Source organism: Gossypium hirsutum, chromosome A07, assembly GCF_007990345.1.
Source record: "Gossypium hirsutum isolate 1008001.06 chromosome A07, Gossypium_hirsutum_v2.1, whole genome shotgun sequence".
Lineage (NCBI taxonomy): Eukaryota > Viridiplantae > Streptophyta > Magnoliopsida > Malvales > Malvaceae > Gossypium > Gossypium hirsutum.
The window spans coordinates 5,538,362-5,558,218 of NC_053430.1; the positions used below are offsets into that span (position 1 = coordinate 5,538,362).

Here is a 19,857-nt window from a genome sequence, read left to right on the forward strand (position 1 = left end):
TCAATTTAATTTAACTTTTTAGCTTTAGCCCCTCAATGATTTGTATTTTTATCTTGGTCCCCCAATCAAGAATTTTTGACTTCGTTCTTATTTTTAACCTTCATTTATAATTCAATATATTTTTATGTAACATTTATATGAAATATATAGCATTTGAAATTGTAATGGTTATATTTTAATATTTAAAATATAATTTTTATATTCAAATAAATTTTTACAAATAATTAATATTAATTGTTTAAAAATTACATAAAATTTATATTTTGATATTTAAAATATTAATAATGAGTTACAGTAAACTTTTTATTTTATTTTATTGAAATATCATATTAATAAATTACAACATCGTTTATTTTTTTAATTTAACAACATCATGTCTAATATTTTTTTCACAATAATATTAAACATTTAAATTTTAAACTAAACTTTTCAAAAACAATACTAAACCAACCTTTATTCTCGTCAATTTTATAATTTTTCTCAACTTGGTTTTCGGACTTTTTTCTATTCATATGATTCCTCAAACTTGAATTTCATCAAACGAAATAATTTTTTTTCTTAACACCGTTAAGAGATTATCAAAGTGTCACGATATCACTTGAATTTTTTTTAAAAAGAATATTAAAATATACTAAAAATGGACGTCGTAAAACATTCGTAGTCATTTTGGACATACATTTTTAATAATTTTTAAATAAATATTTTAAAAACCACAAAAAATACTAAATTTGTCTTTTATCTTTTTGTTTTTAAATCAAGATCGCGCCTTTTTTTCTTCTTTTCTTAGGCTAAATTATTAAAGCCCCAATTTTTCTTTAGATGAAAAGAGGAAGGATTTGACTCTTGCTATTTGCCATTAAGAAATGACATGAAATAAATTAAGACTTAAGGAAAAGCATAAAGCAGAAGACTTGACTCTAGTTGTACGTAGCATGCTTCACACTTTCAGATGACATTCTGCTGGATTATTTGTATCAGAGATCTCCAAATTATTATTTACTTTTTAAATTGATCCTTAAACTTTAAAATATTCTAGTTGAATCCTTAAATTATTAGTATCTTTTATCAACCGTGTAATTGAGTCATTCATTTGAATGTTAAATATGCTCCAATTTGAATTAGAATTGATGCCTAAATTAATAGGTTATTGATATTTTAAGATGTCAATTATGTTTTGAAATTTAAGATCAATAGAAAATTTCAGTCATAATGTGAGGACTTTTGATGGAATTAACCCCATCCCTAATTTAACCTTACCTGAAAGAAGAGAGAATAATTACAAACTCCAAACATACACGATAGAATAAAAAGTTTGATGAGATTGTTATTATTATGAAATCTTAGCAAATAGAGTGGAACCCATTATAGCCTGACCTAAATGAAATCTTCAGGTTCCATTGTTACAAATACAATGAACTAAATAGTCTTTATACATGTAAAGTTGGTGAATAGAAGAACATCCACAGCGCCCCAAATTCTTTAAACAAAAGCCATTAGCTATGATGATGAGGTATTTATTATAGAAGTTTTTATACTAAGAGTTAGATTGTATTTTATTCTTTTTATTAAAAATTTAGAGAAATTAATCTTTATACATTATATCAAAGAGTAAACTGGTGATTTTGTTAAAAAAATTCATCCAAATCTACAGTTAAAAACTGATATTTTGTACATTTAATCAGTTACTCCAGTTTTCAATAGTGAAAATGAATGAAATTTTAAATATAAAAGATCAGTTTACTCTTTCATCTAACATACAAAGATTAATTTTTTTTTATTTTTTGAATAAAGGAGACAAAATGTAATCTGCTCCTAGTACAATGGCCTCTATAATAATTTTACCTGTATTCATTCCATCATCGTTTCCTCAAACTGGAAATCAGTGTGAATTCCAGCTTGTTCATGTTGCCACCATGAATTGAAACCAAATCGATGATGGGTTCCATCTGGTTCAAGTGAGAGATCAGGAAGGTCAAACCACATACTCAGATCACTATCCTCCGATGACATTGTAGTCGAACTTGTTGCTACCCGTTCAAACCTTTCTTCTTCTTCTTCTTCTTCTTCTTCTTCTTCTTCTTCTTCACCAACCATGCCATTGCCATTCCCATAGGCTGCTTCATTAGCAGCCTTTTGAATATCCGTATGGCTACAAGTAGCAGGACGAGGAAGTTGATGAGCTAACTCGGGAAAATTAAGGTAAGCTGATTCACCTTTGACAGCTATGGAGGCTGCATCGTGTGCTCGAGCTGCCATTTCCGCCGTGGGAAATGTGCCCAGCCAAATCCTTGAATTCTTCTTGGGTTCACGTATTTCAGACACCCATTTGCCCCAACTTCGCATCCTCACACCACGATACTTGCAACTCTTTTCACGATTGTTGCTGGCGTTGGGTTTCATTGATGACACTCTAGGTTTTTTTGCTGGGTTTGATGATCTTTTCTCCCTACGGGATTTCTTTTTATACTTTAAACCCATTAGAACAACGTCATCTATAGGGATATTCAATTTTTGATACTAGTATAGCTGCTATTTGGAGGAGACTTGGAGCAAGGGGACGTCCCAAAATGGGAGAGTTTGGCACCTTTAATACACTTTATTGGGACCCAATGTTTTAATTACTGCAACAGTGATGCAATAAAATTTAGATTTTCGATTCAGTCGTTGTTCTATCAATAATGAAAAATTCATAAAATTTAAAATATTAAACTGATTCAACCCTCGATATTTTGGATTCACCTAGAGCTCTAAACCCTTATGTCTAGATGGGCCTTTTTAATACAAGATTATGCCTTGAAAATTTTGAGTTGTTAAGTTTAAGACTCAAATTTTGTAAATCCTTTATGTGGGTTTACAGTCTAGAGTTATTTTGTTTGATGTTTAGATATATTTTGAGTACTAATTTAATCATGTTTTGTAATTATCAGATGGTGATAGATATTTGTGGTTGTAATTAACTTAAAAAAGTAGAAGTCTAATTCTGCCCCCAATCCCAATTGATAGCACTATTAGCCGACTTTTATCAATTGAAATTTAAGTTTTAAATTAAATTTTTAAATAAGAAAATAATAAATCAGATTTTTCCTCCTGATTTCTAGCATTTTCCTCCTGGGACAAGTATGACGTGGAATCACAGTTTCATACTATCTCTTCTCTATTAGTTAGATACGTTTTGAAAAATAATTAGATGAGCAAAAGCAAATATATATATTTTTTCTTTCAAAAACTTGTCCTATGGCTTCACATGTTCCCTAACTTGTGGGTTTAGAGATAATTTTCAAGGGAATTAAAACTCACATTGATTGTAATTTTGCAAGCCATTGAATATTGTATATTTACAAGAAGGCTTGTTGTTATTTTATATATGAAATTGAAAGAGCAATTGCTTGTTCTAGCGAGGAACTTTTTTTTTAATGCAAAAATTATTATAAGCAAGTTGCTGGTGTTGTTCAATTTACAATTAAGTTTTGAAGTGAAAAAATCTTAATAAGAAAGCGATCTAGTTTTGTATAGGAGAGAGGTTGCAACTTGATCGCTGAGCTGGAATTAAATAATGTATTGGACATATTGATTTATAATGTATTACTCTTTGGGAAACACAGTATAAATGTAGGAAGCTTCCAAATTGTGTAGCCAAACTTCTATGTCCATCTTCTATTACAATTGCTAGTAAGTTAGTCTAATTTCAACTGAGCATACATCTAAAAGGCAAAATAAACAAACTCACAACTAGTATTAGATCTAGGAACATTGCATAGCAAGTTGTAACCCTAGTTGCAACTGAGGGTGAAACTACTATGGAGGACTTGCAAGAGCAGTTAGCCCTTTTTACTCAAAATTTTAATAGGGCGTAATAAGCTAACCAGAAAGAATAAGAGATTTGAAACCAATACAAATTATTGCAAGGGAAAGTGTCAGGGAGTTGTGATCAATGAAGATGCACCTCAAGAGAAAAAGAAAGGAATATAGTGTCATGAGTGTCGAGGTTTTTGTTATATGCAACCTTCTAAGTAATAATGAGATTGAGAATAACCTATAAAATTTTGATTTGTTCCTGTGTTTTGTTTTTTTGGATTGGAGCAACTTTCTAAGTAATAATGAGATTGAGAATAATTAGGAAGATGATAAAGTGAGTAATTTCTCAATTATTTGTGACATTTCTCCTTTTGAACTATTCTATTTATGTTCTTAATTATATTAATTATATTTATATTTTATTTATTATTAATTTAGGGAATATTTGAAAAAAATAGCTTAAAGTTTATTTTTAGCAAATTTTTTGCGATTTGAACTTTCAACATAGTGCAATTTCAATATTTTGGTCATGACTGATATATGACACTTGCATTCTTTAGCCAAAGGGCATTACATTGTAACATAATACTTCATCCTCCATGATAAAAGAAGTCTTTTCTTGATCATTTAATGCCATTGCAATATAGTTGTAACAAAAAAATTCCATAAATCTCATGTATTTATAACTAGATGATACATTAGTTAGTCTGTCAATTAGGGGTGAGCGTTCGATCAAATCGAATAAAAAAACTTTAAGTTAATTTAGTTGACAAATCATGTTTTATCATCCTGACTTGATTTGAAATTTTCTTGAATTGGAGTTGAGTGAGATGGAATTTGAATCGAATCGAATCAAATATTTTTGTTCGATTTAAATTAAAAAATAACTTTGGGTCCTTGTAACCATTATAACCACCGTAATAAAATTTGTTATTTACTTTCATCCCTTCATAAATTATTTATCAATCTTTTATATACAAGATAGTTTTTTTGTTTGCTTAGTTGCTTCAATTATCTTCTGATTCTTGTCACTATGTATTTTGAAATTTAAAAAATATATTAAATGTAAAAAATGTGATTTTTTAATAAAATTTATCTTAAAGATAAAATGTGAAATTGATACTAACATAAAATTTTAACATGAATATTTTATGGCATCATCAATAATTCAATTTTAACATAAATTTATAAAGATTCGAAACAATTCAATATATAAATAGTACAAAATGTGAAATTTAATTTAATAATATAAATAGTAGATATAAATAAAATTATTACTCTTTAAGTTTAGGATTTTTTTAGATGATTTTTATTTTTGTTTTTGGAGTAAAATGTGAGAAGTAAAATTTTAGAGGGAAAATAAAAAGTTTGGGGAAAAAGTAATGGAGGAGTAAAATCTGGGAGGGGGAATATTCAAAAAAAAAAATGAGGGGAAAATATGTTTGGAGTAGATGGAATGGGAGGGGAGTAAAAGTTTTGGGGAAAAAAGGTTTAAGGATTCGGGGTAAAAATATAAAATATTATAATTTAATATTCGATTTATTTGAATTATTCAAGTTCAAAAACTCAACTTGATTCAAACTCAAAATTTGAAAAAAAATTGAATTGACTCGAATAACTTGAAATTTAATTTTTTTTTTAAATTTTTAAAATCGAATCGAATTTTGTTTACCTGATAAAAGGAAATAGAAATTAGCTATCCTTGGGCACACTTTATTTAAAAGTTCTATTCTTGAAATCTAGACCACAAGTGGGGAGAACGATTTTTTCTTATTTATGGGCTTAATGTTTGGAGTTCAAACTTAAGGTACGGTTGATGCCTAGCATGGCCGACCAGGCGAGCACATCAATGTTTTATTTTAACAAATTGCTCAATATACCTTTTTCACTTTTGGGTAAGATTGAAGATACATGAGTCACCTTTTCAAGGTTGCCATGAAAGAGTTGCAATGCTTTTGCCCTCTCTGTTGGCTTTGGTTTATACAAGTTTTTGTATGATATAGAGTTTAGGGTTTCAAAAGTTGTAATAGACTTATCAACACATCAGCTCTCTCTTTAAGCTTTATGTCTTTTATTTCTAGGAGGTCTTTTTTTGAAAAACTCTATTTATTTTGGTGTGGATGATAGACAGGTCTATCTTTTTTTGGTTTCAATGAGACTTCTTATGAGCGTTGTTTCTATCTACTATTATCTAAAATTATCGAGTTATTAATGACTGGGCAAAATCAAGAAATAACCCCTCATGTCCGAAATTATAAAGGATCCCCTTTAAAATCAACTTATAACCAAATCTTTGTTGGAGCATTTTCAAAATATTTATAATGTTCCAATATTTACAAATGAAAGATTACAAGTTATCAAAAAATTATATCACTTGATTATTAACCCAGAGTTATCACTTTTTATTGTGATGAGTTATGTCTTTTAAATTTAAAATTTATGTCATTTGATTATTAACAAAGAGTTATGATTATTTTAATAGATATTTATTGAATAATTATATTTCTTGTTAAAAGATATGACTATTCGATTGAATAGTTGTGTTCATTGTTAATAAAATGTCACCATTCAAATATGCATTTATTGGATAGTTATGTTTTTACGAAGAGACATGTGAACTCCTATAAATAGGAGTCAAATTTCATTTGTTTAGAAAAACCATAAATATAGAAACTTTTTTTTCTTTTATTTCTCCTCTATTTTATATTATTATTAGATTGTTCTATAAAGAATTATTGCAGACATTCTTTATAGAAATTGATATTCTTGCTATGCTATGCTCAATGCTCAGTGCAGAGGCGATTCTAGGGGGTTAGCATGGGCACCGGCCCCCTAAAATGAAAAATTGTCATTTAAGCCCTCTAATTTTTTTAAAAAATTTTAAATTAATAAAGGTAAAATTACATTTTGGCCTTCCTAAAATTATAAAAATTTGATCTAATCCTTTAAAAATTATAAAGATATAGACTATAAAAAATTAAAATTTCATTCAACCCTCTAAAAAATTATTCTTACTTCGCCCCTGGCTCCGTGGATTGTTTTCATTAGTTCAAAACGTAGGCAGTCATTGGGTTTCATTGTATCCTCAAACCTTATTTGCCAATAATTCTTTTACACATCAACATATAGGTGGAGGCAAATGGAACCTTAAAAAAAGCGACATTAATACACGTCTTGAAACCTTCATTAATTTTTTAAAAGTTTATTTTTATCCCACACTTCAACAATCCTTAGATTGGCTCATACATTTTTGCCTAACTGCTTTGAATGAGAAAAGTTTACAATTTGCAAAGAGAATTATAAAGATGCAATATGCCATTACATTACTATTTTTAACCTCACGCACCAACACAAATTACTTCACTTATTATCACCTTATTGCTTCCTCTATGATCTTCCATTTTGTGGCCAACATTATCATAAAATCTGACCTACTCGATAATTTTAATTATAACAATTTATAATTTTTTAGTAAATTTATAGCTTTTTTAATGATTTTCTACATAGAATTTGATTTTTTTAAATATATATTTTTTAAAATTTTATATAACTTTTTATATTTTTTTTGAAAATTTATGTAATTTTTATTTTTATATATTTTAAACTTTTAAAATGTGAACTAAATTGATAGAATATATAAATATTAAAAATTAAATTTATTATTATATCAATAAAAAAACGTTGGTATTATTATGGAGATGATGATTTAAAAAAAGTTAGTAAAATGAAAGTTAAAAATAATATCTATAATTTTGATATTTTAGTAACCAAAAGAGCAATACCTTAACTATAATTGAATAGCGAGAAATAAAGTTTACCCTATGTAACTATCTACGGAACTGTCATTGCCTCAGCCGCTGTTTTTGCACGCAGTTCACAAATTTAGTGGGCTGAAAAACTATATGCAGCCCATCGCAACTTATTCCCCACAAATCCGAACCCAAGTCAAGAAGTCTTCACTTGCTCTATTAGATGATTTTGGGTCGTGATACCTGTCAATTTGGATTCAAGTTATTTAGGTTTCTTTGTTAATATGTTTTGGTCTAATTAGAGTTTTTTTTTTGAATTAGGGCTTTGTTTGTGTTTGAATCTTGGGTTTGGGCTTATGACTATTTCTGGTTTACATCATTTTATGTTAGTTTTATGGTTAAATAATCGAGTGGACGAAATTGATTAGTTTGGATTCAGTAATAACCTGCAGTGACATTACTTGGCTTTCAATTTCAGTTCCAAGTACTAGTTGATAAAAATCGATGAGTTCTAATCTGAGTTGGTGAAGTTATAATAAGCTTATATTTAAGCTTACTTATATAACTAAATTTGACTATAACCTAATTGTGTTGAATTTGGATCCACCGATGGAGTTTTGATTCAATTTCATTTTTACTTTTTTGTTTAAGGCAAAAACAAACACTGAATTCCGTAAGCATTAAAAAGTTTGAGTGATTAGCTTTGATTGAACATTGATCTCCTAGGGGTTGGTGATGATGATAATGCAAGTAAATAAAGAAACCTGGAAAAATGTTTTTAAGATATAGGATAGGGATTTGATTACTTTAAAGGTATGTCAAAAGTTTAAATATGGGTATTACTGTTCCCCAAACTACAGTGTATATATGTGTGTGTATATATTATGAAAATTCCAGTATAAATTGTTATTTTAGATGATAATATATATTAGTAGTGTAGTGTTCTTCTAGACTCGCCTGGGATTCTTGTTCATTGACGACCTGGGAGCAGATAGAGCCAACCATGTTCTTGGAGAACAAGGTGAATGCGATGAGTATCCCCTTTCCTGTTCCTCCCATTGGCTTGTCTCGTTCTCTTTCTTAGTATGCATCATCTATAAAAGAAAGTGAAAGTACAATGTCAGTTTCAGTTATGTTAGAACTAATTAATGAAAAGGGTATTGCGGGAATATATATAAAATATACTCGCGGCAAGGAAGTGGAGGTTGTCCAATGATGATGTCTTCTCTGGTAGGTGAGTGGACAAGGTGAGCTGTGAGACCCGCAATATCCATGGTCATGGAGGTTGCCGGGGACCTCATTGAGGTTGATGAGAGTAGTTTCAGTCGTTGCCTCTGGAGGCAGAGGAGGCGATGTGGGTAAGTATTTGATAGCAACAGTTTGTCGTCTCTCAGCGAGTGGTTCGACAGTGGAAGTCGGTTGGGGACTACGACGGGGAGCTGTGGTGGTGGAAGAGCTGACAGAGGGAGGAGTGGGGACCGCAAGTAGGTCATCAATGCGAGCAACAACCTGACGAGACAAAGCCATGTTTGGCCATAGGAAGGTCCCTTGTGGTTTGCATATTCTAAACCCACTCTTCAGCCTTTGAATTTTTGCTGCTTTATTTTCTGTGGTTGCCACTGGGTTTCTTCTTTTTCTAGTAACTGATGGGATCCTTTCTTCTGGGTAACCATCTTTTTCTTCATCTGAAACTACCAGCATAGCTTTGTCACTATCAGTGTTTAATGGCGGTGTTGTTGATCCCATTATGACTAGGGCATTTGCAGCTTCCACTTTTGATCTTAGCTTCCCCATCTCTTCCTGCATGATTCATCATCCACTCCATTTCATCATCACATTCTGTGAAAACGCAATACATGAACTTCAGCCAAAGGAAACTGAGTGACTCATGATGAATACCTCCACTCCACATAAAGATTTTGAGATCTCCCCGAGCTGCCCCTCAAGATTAGCTTTCCATTTCATCAAGTCCATGTACTTTTCCTGAGCAAAAATCCAAGAATGTTCTAAGAGAAGAGCATATGGGATGGTAAACAATATAAGTCAAGCTTTAATATCTACCTTCAATGGAAGTAACATAGTAGTAGCATCATGAACCATGTTTTGGCTAGCAACAGAAGAATTTGGGGTGATAACAAGAGCTAGATTTTCATCAGTCTTTTTGGCCTCCAGCATATCCCTATTTTTTTTATAAATGAAAGCAATTCGAATCATATAACACGTATAAAGGCCAACACCAGCTAGCAGTCAATGATAAAATATTAGTAAAAAGAAGAAAAGGTCTATACCTTCTTAGCTTGGCTATCTCTTCTCTTAGCTCCTTCAGCTCTCTGGCACATACTGGATCCTGGGTAGGGTTATCACCAAGCTTCCAACCAGCAGGAGGGGTCCAATAAGGATCCTGAACCCCGGCCTCTTTCCTTATGTCCATTAAATCAGCACTCTCCAACCAATATTCCATAGCCCCATCGGCATTATGCCGCCTCATGAATCTTTCTTCACCTCCAGGAGCCACCTTCCAAGCCATGTGTTTAAGCAAATGATCCAACAATCCAGTGTCCCCAATCAACTTCCTTGCTTCTGCTCTCAATGCTGGCCTTAGTATTGGGTTCCCAAACACTGCTCCCTTCTCCTTCATAATCTTCAACATGTTTTTCTCAGCTAAATTATACCTTCATGGAAAACCAGCTTTATATAATAAAAAAAAATAGTTAACAACAAAATTAAATCAATAACACTATAGCTCACCTCTGAACAGACCATCGTTCAATGGAGTTTTTGACTTCTTTTCTCTTACTTGGCTTGTAAAGAGTAATTTGTTTATCATTCTCCTGCTTCGGTTTCTTTGCTGTCTGTGTTTTGAAGTTTTCTCCATGGAGCTTCCTCTTACAGTTATTCCCATCTGTCTCCATGATCTCATCATCACTAACTGTCTCTTCTTCCTCCTCTTTATTATCTTCTTCATTGTCTTCCTCATTTTCCTTCTCGTCCTCTTCTCCTTTAAAACCTATTGACCCTCTCTCTTCCACGTAGCGTCCCAAAAACCTAACCTGCCTACGCCGACCCCATCGGAGCATCCCAGCGGATATCAACTCAGACCAGCACAATCCTTTCTTAATCACCATGTTGACATAGCTGGTAATAACAGCTGGGCTTGGGCTCGGGTTCTTCCCTATTTCTTGTCCCTTGGGAGAAGAAACCCCCATTACCCAAAAACTCCATCGATTCCTTTGCACTGCAATCACATGCGGTGGAATCCTACGATATAAAACATCTCCAGCAGTCTCCGATTCCATGGCGTACTGTTCATCTAATGTGGGTAACATCTTCGCATCCACTTTCCTCCGGTTCCGTTCGCTGAAGTGTGCTCGAAGAGAATACATGCTTGGGTACCTTAACGACACGCTGCACTTAGACTTCTTACTCACCTTACAAACAAAAAACACCAAGCACACAGTTATCACCAGGATTCAAAAACTAAATTCATAAACAAAAAATTTATTTATCTATTACCATGATAACACGAACTAACTTGAGGTGCTCTGGGGTTTTAGTGGGAAGCTTGGAATGATCAATTTCATAGTAAGACCCAACTCTAATATGAGCAACAGCATCTGATATAAAATAAAAAAGTATGAAAAGGTGGGCATTAATGGAGCATAATGAAGAAAAAAAAAGTACGTACCATCGAGTGAGGAAGGGAGCAGCAATTGTCTGCCCAAAGCAATCTTCATTGCGGCGTCAAATCTGATATTTACAAAAAAGAAAAAACCATAAAAAAAGAAGACGAAGTAATTTGAATATAAAAAGATGCATGAAGAGGAGTGAGTTAGGGCTTCTGAGAAATACTGAAAATGTAATATACTAAACAAAGAACCGAAGTAATAACAATGGCGGCTTTGTTTATTGATTTTAGCTCCATCTATAAATTTTTAAATGACATATAAAAAGAAGAAAAGGGAGATAGCTAAATGAAAAGATCAAACAAGAGAGGTAACGGAAAAACTTCAAAGTACAAAAAAAAAAAAAACTAAATTAGTTAGTACTGCATATTTTGTTTTCTCTGAAAATGCAAAGCAAATGATAATGATCAAAATGAAAAAAAGAGAGAGAGAGAGAGAGAGAGAGAGAAAAGGGAGATAACATACACTGGGTTTGTTGAATTAATCTGAGCACAAAAAGCCTGGAAATCAACAATAAGAAAACAATGGGAGACGTGAGGGGTGAAACGAAAGGAATAGCAGAAGAGAAGCGAGGAAATGAAGGCAGGCAGGATATATATAGCGTTGGGTTATGAAATTAGAAAAAGTGGATCTCAGTGTGTGCGTGAGTCTGTTAGTAATGAAAGGAAGCAAAAAGCAAATAGCAGCATTTGCACAGGGAGAGAGAGAGAGAGAGAGAGAGAGAGAGAGAGAGGCAATGATGACTTTTATTCCTGTTAGTGTGCATGAGATATTTTTCCCGCTACCCCCAAACTAATATCCAAATTTAACATTTAAAATTAAACTAAAATCGAATTATTTCAAATACAAACACACTAATGGGGGAGGAGGTTAATTATAATAAAATATTAAATTAAATTTCTATATAATTAAATTTATAACTTATTTAAAAATTAATAATTATTTAATATATATTTATTCAAACAATTTACTTAATTATTATATAATTATAAAAAAAATTATAGCGAATAAATAAATTATTTTGAAGACTTTTAAATTCGTTAATTGTTAGAGTAGTATATAATTAATAATAATTTTATTACTAAGCTTATTTTATATATTTATAATAGAATTACTAATATTTGTGTTTGATTATTTTATATCTAAAAATAAATATATATGTTTATTTATTATTATTCATGAATATTATTTTTGAACACTATTAATTATATGCTCACGAACATATTAGTTTAATATTTACAATCATGTTTGTTTAATATTCATTAATAAATTCATTTAAAGTAAAATAATAAAAATAAATACATAATTTTGGATAAACAAACACGGACGCAAATTTAAAATTTTTAACAAACAAGAATAAACTTTAAAATAAATAACAAACATGAACAAATATGTAAGGTAAAGTACTTTGAAACCTCTTATACTAGGAGGTAGATTGTAGTTTGCCTCCTCTATTAAAAAATTTATCTATTTTATTATTGCTAAATGATGGCGTGTGATTGTTGATTACTTGAATTAGTTCTGCCACGTCAAAAATTGCATTCATTGCACCCTATGTATACAAATTTAGCTATTTTTTCTATTAAAAATTCCATTAATTTTGCTTGAATTAGTCCCTCCACGTTAGCATAAGATATATATGGTACGCCACATATCATTTTTTGATTGCTTCATCAATCATGTCAACACCTAACAATAGAAATAGGTTTTTTTTAACAGAAAAATAATATACTCTTTAAATTAACATATAGGGATTGATTTATCATTTTTAAGACAATACAAAACCTTGATGGTACTTTTACCATTATCCAAACTTAGTTCATTTACATTCACCAATCTCCATCGAGGCCAAGCCTACTGCCCGTCGGACCAGTGAAGAGGCGTAACTTCTGGATTTGTGAACATAGTAAGCAACTCAATGTCCTTAACATTCAAGTCCAATAAATTAATTTCCATTGAGGTGCACAAAATTTTGGATATTATTTTTGTACCACTGATTTTCTTTTAATCCTATTTTAACTTATCATTACATAAATCATGTGTGTGTATATATGTACATGCTTAACTAATAGCAATAAGTTATTTAGCTGCGGCTACAAGCCTTCAACATGCAATTCCATATACATAGATCAAGTTCTTACATAATCCTACACTTTATAGTTTTTTTTTTCTCATGCAATTGGTGTTCAAAGCCACAATGGATATACTTTCATGGAATCAGCACAATTGATCCAGTTGTTCTGCGATTCTCGAGGTCTGCATGTGCCTGCGATGCTTCTGACAAAGGGTACTTGTGATTCACCCGAACCCGCGATATGCCCGATGCAACATTAGCAATCACTTCCCCTGCAGTTTCCAGCAGCTCATCCCGAGTTGACGTGTATTGCATCATGGAAGGCCTAGTCAAGAACAATGATTTGGGTGCAAGTGCAGACAACGGAACCGGATCTGGTGTACCGGATGACTGCCCAAAGCTCACCATATAGCCACGGGGCTTTAAACATTCCAACGAGCCCTAACAAAATATAAAACCTTTAGTAGAATGCTACAAAGTTCAGTGAAGTTATATCATCTGTCTCCGTGGATATTGTAATCCTTTAATGCCTCAACTTAAGAATAGATTCACCCTAAAAGTAAGAACGAGCAAAGCAGGCGATAGAGCATCAGTCACAGAACCATGATTACCTCAAAGGTATTTTTCCCAACAGAATCATAGACAACTTCCACCCCCTTGCCGGATGTCATCTCATTTACACAGGAAACAAAATCCTCTTCCGTATAAATTATTACATGGTGACATCCATCTTCCTTTGCTTGAGCTGCCTTCTCTTTGGTCGAGACAGTTCCGATGACAGTGGCACCAAGTGCATTTGCCCATTGGCATAATAAAGATCCAGTCCCACCAGCTGCAGCATGGACAAGAACTGTGTGTCCGGGTTTGACCTATATTACATGATATTGTGTTAAAACCTTTTGTTAATACAATTACGACTCTTGTTCTACATTTAAATAAGATTAATTGATGAGAGTTAATGTCAGGATGAAGAGAAAATAACCAAGCACCAAACCTATAATATGATTAAAGTTATGAACAACTTGTATCCAAACAACCTACCTTGAAGCAACGACGTACTAGATACTGGGCAGTCATACCCTTCAGCATGATGAATGCAGCGATAATAGGGTCAACCAGAGGAGGAACTGGTACAACTTTGTCTGCCGGAAGAATCTGCTCCTCGGCATAGGAACCCATACGATCACCAGCATAAGCTACCATATCTCCAACTTTCCTGCCAGTCAGTCCAGGTCCCACAGCAGTCACCTCTCCAACAACTTCCATACCTGTAGTTAAAGAATGGAAACAAATGATTTCTGTGATAATCATTACTGGCAAAGACTCATGCTAACATAGTGAACACATCCTTTTCCCAATCCATGGGGTTGGCTACCACGTGATGAGATGGAAGAGAAAGAAAATCTCGAAAATATATTCAGTGTTCCATTTACTTCAGGACATGCAAAACAAATACAGAATACTTACTGAAAAAGACCGTGAGAGAATTACTTCATTCCGATTTTAATTTAAGTTTAATATAGCCTGCATCGGACATCTAAAGTTCCATTGGTTAAAATAGTCACAACACCTTCCTGATCCATAAAAGAGTCCAAGGCCTAGCATTTAGACAATGCTCAATGAGAAGAGACTAGAAAGACTTTCTGTATATCTACTAATCTGCAAAACACGTATCATATCAGACTGGAATGTTCTGCATTTCTCATAATGTAAAAACTCGTTCTACTTTTAAACTTTCACACAAATCGAACCAACCTGGAGTGAAGGGCATGGTAGCAGCCTTATAAACTCCTTTCCGAAAATAGATATCGATGAAAGTCGCTCCCATAGCTTTGTTTTTAATACGTATCTCACCCTCTCTGGGTTCCACAAGTTCCACATCCTCCCATTGAAGGACCTATATAGCCAATGCAAAGTAATCAATTCAAGCAAACCATAGCCGTAAACACTCCAACCTAAGCTCCGTTTTAAAATTCGCAGGATGTAAACGACATTCATAACAAGAGTATGATCCTTCTTTATCAAAAAATTAACTTTCTAAAAAACCCAGAATTAATTCAATCAAAATTAAATAAAAAAAGGCCAAAACAACAAAACCCAGAATAATTGAATCAAAGTTGAATAAAAAAGAAGGGCAAAACTGCAACCAGCAAAGCATGAAAAAAACAAGAACACATATTTTTAATTTCCCAAAAGAACTATTCAATCAAACTCATAAAAATTGTAATAGCAAAGTAATGAAGCATTGAAAAGGGTAAGAAAAGACCTGAGGTCCACCGAGCTGATGAACCCTGATAGCTTTCACCATTTTTATGGGCTGTGCTGTGGCAGCTGCTTCAGTACGTAGTGCCTTGGCTATTACAGGATTAATCCTGGGAGTATAAGATAACGATGAGTGGTTGGTGGTGTTATTGTTGGTCAGGTTTTGCACTCAAAAGGTAGATGGGGAGACATTGGAAGACTGTGGTGGAATAAAGCGAAGCAAATGGAAGCGTTGATTGTAGAACCCAAGTTTTAAGAGGCCCATTCGGTTAACGTTTCCGAATTTGACTTGTTTAGCTTACATAATCACAATATCTGTCGTCTTCAAAGAGGCGTAGAGATAATTAGATGCCGGCTCTTTTAAGAAACTGACCCGAAATTTTTTACTTATTTATGAAAATGACTTGCAAAAATTAAAATTTTAAGGTGCCGCAGTCAATTGTTGACTTCATTTACGTCCTCACTCTACATAGCTGGCCTTATTTCGTCTATCTTGGCATTGCCGGTGACCGGAGCCTTTGGCCGCCAGCCCTCCATCTTTATAGGAGGAGCTACATTCCTGGCTGGTTCAGCACTTGGTGGTGCGGCTGTTAACGTCTACATGTTGATACTCGGTCGTGTCTTGCTAGGCGTTGGGGTTGGGGTTGGATTTGCGAACCAGGAATGCACAATAGTTATATTTGCTGTTTAATTATGGTTTTAGTCCCTCCATTATGCTTAAATTTTGTGATTTAATTTGGCATAATTTTGAGGATGAAACTAGAAATTTTGTATTAGGAGGTTGAGATAAAATTATAAGCTTTTGGAGAGGTCAAGAATATAGGGGATTAATGGGAATTTCCTAAAAAATATCAGTCTAATTAAAATATTAAAGTACTTTTTTTTTGAAAAATTTAAAGGTTTTAAATGAAATTTTCAAACATTTTAAAAGACTCAATGACAATTTTCCAAATCTTTTACAAGGCCAAGACCTCCTTTGACTCGTTCAACCCCTGAGGCTTATAATACAATTTCTTAATTTAAAGCAAGGAGGCCAAAGCATCTTCCCTTTTGGATCCCTCTCTTCATATTTCGGTCCTCTACTTTTATGGTATTATTAGTTTGTCTAAATTGACAATAGGATTAGTTGTTTTCATTAAAGTGAAAATTACATCTATTTTTTTGGTTTTATCATGAAAAATTCATTAAATATTTTTAACTAACAATAAATTTATGTCTATCAAATGCTTAAGATTGTTCAAAAAATTCGTGTACACCTAAGTCAAATTAGAGTAGAGAGATTAAATCTCAACTTTTAACATTATAGAGGGACCAAAACCATAATTAGACCTTCTCTTTGAATTTGCATATATTTAGGGACCTAATTGTGTTTTTGCTTTGTTGCATTTGGTTTACAGCCGGTCCCATTATATGTCTCTGAAATGGCACTTCCCAGACATGGAGGAGCAATGAACATTGGCTTCCAATGAGGTGTTTGTCTCGATGTTCTTTCGGCTAACATTATAAACTTCGGCACCTAAAAGATCAAAGGTGGATGGAGTTGGCGAATCTCCCTCACACTTGCCGCATTACCGGCCTCAATCCTAACAATTGGAACAATCTTCCTCCTCGAAACACCCAACAACTTAATCCAAAACAACAATAATCCTGAGAAGGCCAAAATCGTGTTGCAATGTATACGTGACACCATCAATGCCCAAGAAGAACTAGATGATCTCATCAAAGCAAGCTCGATTTCGTAAATCATCAACCACACATTTCAGAAAATTATAGATAGAAAATATAGGTCTCAATTGGCAATGGCAATAGCTATACCATTTTCCAACAAGTAATATTAGGCATAAATGTCATCACATTTTATACACCAATTTTATTTAGGATCATTGGCCAAGGTGAAAGTGCTTCACTCATGCCCGCAGCTGTGGCTGGCCTTGTTGGTACCATCGCAACATTCATATAAGCAATCGTGGTCGAAAAACTCGGTCGAAAGGCCTTGTTTATAATAGGAGGAATTCAAATGTTTGCGACACAAATAACAATTGGAGTAATTATGATTATTTTGTTAGGGATCATGGCGGATTAAGCAAAGGGTATGCTTATTTAGTTTTCGCTTTAATTTGTGTACTTTTAAGATGGTTAGTTCCTAGTAAAAATTTCCCACTTGAGATTATATAAGCAGGACAAAGCATTGCAGTGGCAATTGGATTTCTCTTTACATTCATCATTGCACAAGCTTTTCTAGCTATGCTTTGCCGTTTTGAGTCCAAGATTCTTCTTTTTCGGAGGATGGGTTGTGGGCGTGGCAATGACCGCATTCGTGTACTTTTTGTTTCCGGAGACAACAAATGTGTTGATTGAACAAATGGAAGAAGAATGGAGGGATCATTGGTTTTGGAAAACAATTGTTGGAGAGGCGGATGATGAGAAGAAGGCTTACACACAACAAGGGACATAATGCAAAAAAAAAAAAAAAAAGCAAAAAAAAAAAAGGAAGTTTGCATGACTTTATATACAATGCATGATGAAATTCGATAAAAGGGTTGAAAAAAACTATGTGAAGAGCTTTTTCTTAAAAAAAATATAGCATACAAAATAAATGTTTTTCTTAATGCTATTATTTTCTTTTGGTCTAATTTTGTTTTTAGTCCCCCTCATAAAATGACATGATTGGATTCCTTTTAGTAGCCTAAAAGATGAGATCCCTTCTCAAAAAAAATTAAAATAATTTAATCCTTGTTAATTTTGAAAGTGAGCAAAAAATGACAATTAATCAAGACATTAATATTTTGATTGGTATAATAATAAATTTAGCCCTCAAAGTTTACATTTTTTGCCAATTTGGTCCTAATTTAACAAATTTGTTCCATAACATTTGTGTAATTGTGTAAACATTTAGGTTGAATTTGTTGAATTTATAAGAATTAAGGCCATATTGAAAAAATATGTAAATATTGAAGTCTAAATTTATTACCATACCAACCAAAATTATTTACAATCGACGAAAGACATTAACGTAATGCTTAATTGTCCTAATTGCTCACTTTTGAAATTAACAAAGAATAAATTGTACAATTTTTTCGAGAAAGACCAATTTACTCAAATTTGAAGTTGAGAAGAATTGGAGAGTTTCATTACTGTAATTTTATTACTAGTTGACAACAGTTCACTGTGTAGTTCATATTGTGCGATGGAATAACAATAAAAAAAAATCATACCATCATTTTAGCGATAACAACTAATGGTATTTTCAATTTGGATCTACAAATAATATTTTAAAAATAAAAATAAATAAATTTATGTCAAGTTAGAATAATTAAACTTCAAATTTCTATGTCGACCAAACCCGTGATACAGTGAAGTCCTAACGTCACAATTAATCCTTTTCATTTTCAACTATAGTTTGTAGTGAAGTAACACTAAATTTCTTAAAACTAATGTGTAAAATGAAAAACCTTGGGGAAGTGGTCCATAATTTCATTAAATTTGTCACTATATAAGCCACAAATTAACAAGGGAAAATGAGGGCAAAAATGCACTATTCTACTTTATGTGCATCTTAATCTTAAGCATCAAAATAATTCAATGTTAGTCCATGTCATTTGATCATCTTTATCATAGTATATATACTCCATCATATCTTTATTGTTTTATTTTAAAAAATTAAAACTTCAAATCTTATTTTTATGGAAATTCTAAAATCTGAATCCAAACCATTTATACTTCAGATATAGGTTAATTTCTAAATAAGAAAATTATAATGAAATTATAAAAACGACTAAAAAATCAAGTTTAACTATACTAACAAAAAATTATGCGGTAAAAGTATTTTGAAGGCTCATATATTAGGAGGTGGATTGCAGTTTACCTTAATTACTTGAAAATGGATAAATTAATCCATATATATTAGGTCAAAAAAATAAATTAGTCATTGTATTAAAAATTTGCCCATTCTATTGCTAAGCGATGAACGTGTTATTGTCTAATTGCTTGAATTAATTCCACCATGTAAAAAGTTGCATCCACTCTGTCAAAAATTTCATCCATTTTTTCTATTAAAAATTTCTTCTATTTTGCTTGAATTAGTTCCTCCACATCAGCATGAGAAACACATGATGCCCCACATGCCATTTTTTAATTGTTTCATCAACCATGTCAACACCTAACAGTAGAAATAAATTTTATAACAGAAAATAATTTACTCTTTAATTTAACAGGGATTAATTTACCTTTTTTTCAGTAAAAAGATCAAAATGCAATCCATGAACTAGCATAAAACCTTCATGGTAACAACCAC

The 19,857-nt window shown here is 32.4% G+C and overlaps 4 protein-coding genes and 1 pseudogene across 6 annotated transcripts; 1 reads left to right on the forward strand and 4 right to left on the reverse strand.

The window, feature by feature from the left end:
• Positions 1-1,856: 1,856 nt before the first annotated feature.
• LOC107911093 (ethylene-responsive transcription factor ERF035) lies at positions 1,857-2,478 on the reverse strand. Its single transcript, XM_016838982.1, has 2 exons — positions 2,092-2,478; positions 1,857-1,946 (listed from the first exon to the last, which is right to left on the reverse strand). Exons 1-2 carry the CDS (start codon positions 2,476-2,478, stop codon positions 1,857-1,859), a joined length of 477 nt encoding a protein of 158 aa, XP_016694471.1.
• Positions 2,479-8,369: 5,891 nt separating this feature from the next.
• LOC121232020 (protein DYAD-like) lies at positions 8,370-9,522 on the reverse strand. The gene is made up of 3 exons (XM_041117314.1): positions 9,444-9,522; positions 8,730-9,344; positions 8,370-8,638 (listed from the first exon to the last, which is right to left on the reverse strand). Exons 1-3 carry the CDS (start codon positions 9,516-9,518, stop codon positions 8,492-8,494), a joined length of 837 nt encoding a protein of 278 aa, XP_040973248.1. The 5' UTR covers positions 9,519-9,522; the 3' UTR covers positions 8,370-8,491.
• Positions 9,523-9,587: 65 nt separating this feature from the next.
• LOC107911094 (protein DYAD-like) lies at positions 9,588-11,278 on the reverse strand. Its single transcript, XM_016838983.2, has 5 exons — positions 11,230-11,278; positions 11,058-11,158; positions 10,293-10,972; positions 9,833-10,216; positions 9,588-9,723 (listed from the first exon to the last, which is right to left on the reverse strand). Exons 1-5 carry the CDS (start codon positions 11,276-11,278, stop codon positions 9,588-9,590), a joined length of 1,350 nt encoding a protein of 449 aa, XP_016694472.2.
• Positions 11,279-13,224: 1,946 nt separating this feature from the next.
• Positions 13,225-15,930, reverse strand: LOC107913182 (2-haloacrylate reductase). 3 transcript variants are annotated; one of them, XM_016841677.2, is made up of 5 exons: positions 15,568-15,930; positions 15,057-15,198; positions 14,343-14,569; positions 13,913-14,170; positions 13,225-13,742 (listed from the first exon to the last, which is right to left on the reverse strand). In XM_016841677.2, exons 1-5 carry the CDS (start codon positions 15,607-15,609, stop codon positions 13,437-13,439), a joined length of 975 nt encoding a protein of 324 aa, XP_016697166.1. In that variant the 5' UTR covers positions 15,610-15,930; the 3' UTR covers positions 13,225-13,436. The 3 variants fall into 3 exon arrangements, with proteins under 3 accessions (XP_016697166.1, XP_016697168.1, XP_040973249.1); XM_016841679.2 differs by lacking the exon at positions 15,568-15,930 and adding an exon at positions 14,769-14,960 and having other exon boundaries at positions 15,057-15,192; XM_041117315.1 differs by lacking the exon at positions 15,568-15,930 and having other exon boundaries at positions 14,343-14,960; positions 15,057-15,192.
• Positions 15,931-15,978: 48 nt separating this feature from the next.
• On the forward strand, positions 15,979-18,018 carry LOC107911095 (hexose carrier protein HEX6-like; annotated as a pseudogene).
• Positions 18,019-19,857: the final 1,839 nt, after the last annotated feature.

Coding starts and splice junctions, on each gene's coding strand:
- LOC107911094 (XM_016838983.2), bottom strand. CDS start 11,278: ATGAAGATTGCTTTGGGCAGACAATTGCTGCTCCCTTCCTCACTCGAT. Junction 10,973..11,057: donor AGTTAGTTCGTGTTATCATG/GTAATAGATAAA, acceptor TTTGTTTGTAAG/GTGAGTAAGAAGTCTAAGTG. Junction 10,217..10,292: donor GAACGATGGTCTGTTCAGAG/GTGAGCTATAGT, acceptor TTTTCCATGAAG/GTATAATTTAGCTGAGAAAA.
- LOC107911093 (XM_016838982.1), bottom strand. CDS start 2,478: ATGGGTTTAAAGTATAAAAAGAAATCCCGTAGGGAGAAAAGATCATCA. Junction 1,947..2,091: donor ATGGGAATGGCAATGGCATG/GTTGGTGAAGAA, acceptor CACTTGAACCAG/ATGGAACCCATCATCGATTT.
- LOC121232020 (XM_041117314.1), bottom strand. CDS start 9,518: ATGGACTTGATGAAATGGAAAGCTAATCTTGAGGGGCAGCTCGGGGAG. Junction 9,345..9,443: donor AATCTTTATGTGGAGTGGAG/GTATTCATCATG, acceptor TGAATCATGCAG/GAAGAGATGGGGAAGCTAAG. Junction 8,639..8,729: donor CCTCCACTTCCTTGCCGCGA/GTATATTTTATA, acceptor TTTCTTTTATAG/ATGATGCATACTAAGAAAGA.
- LOC107913182 (XM_016841677.2), bottom strand. CDS start 15,609: ATGGTGAAAGCTATCAGGGTTCATCAGCTCGGTGGACCTCAG. Junction 15,199..15,567: donor ATCAGCTCGGTGGACCTCAG/GTCTTTTCTTAC, acceptor TTGGCTATATAG/GTCCTTCAATGGGAGGATGT. Junction 14,570..15,056: donor TACCATGCCCTTCACTCCAG/GTTGGTTCGATT, acceptor CTTTAACTACAG/GTATGGAAGTTGTTGGAGAG.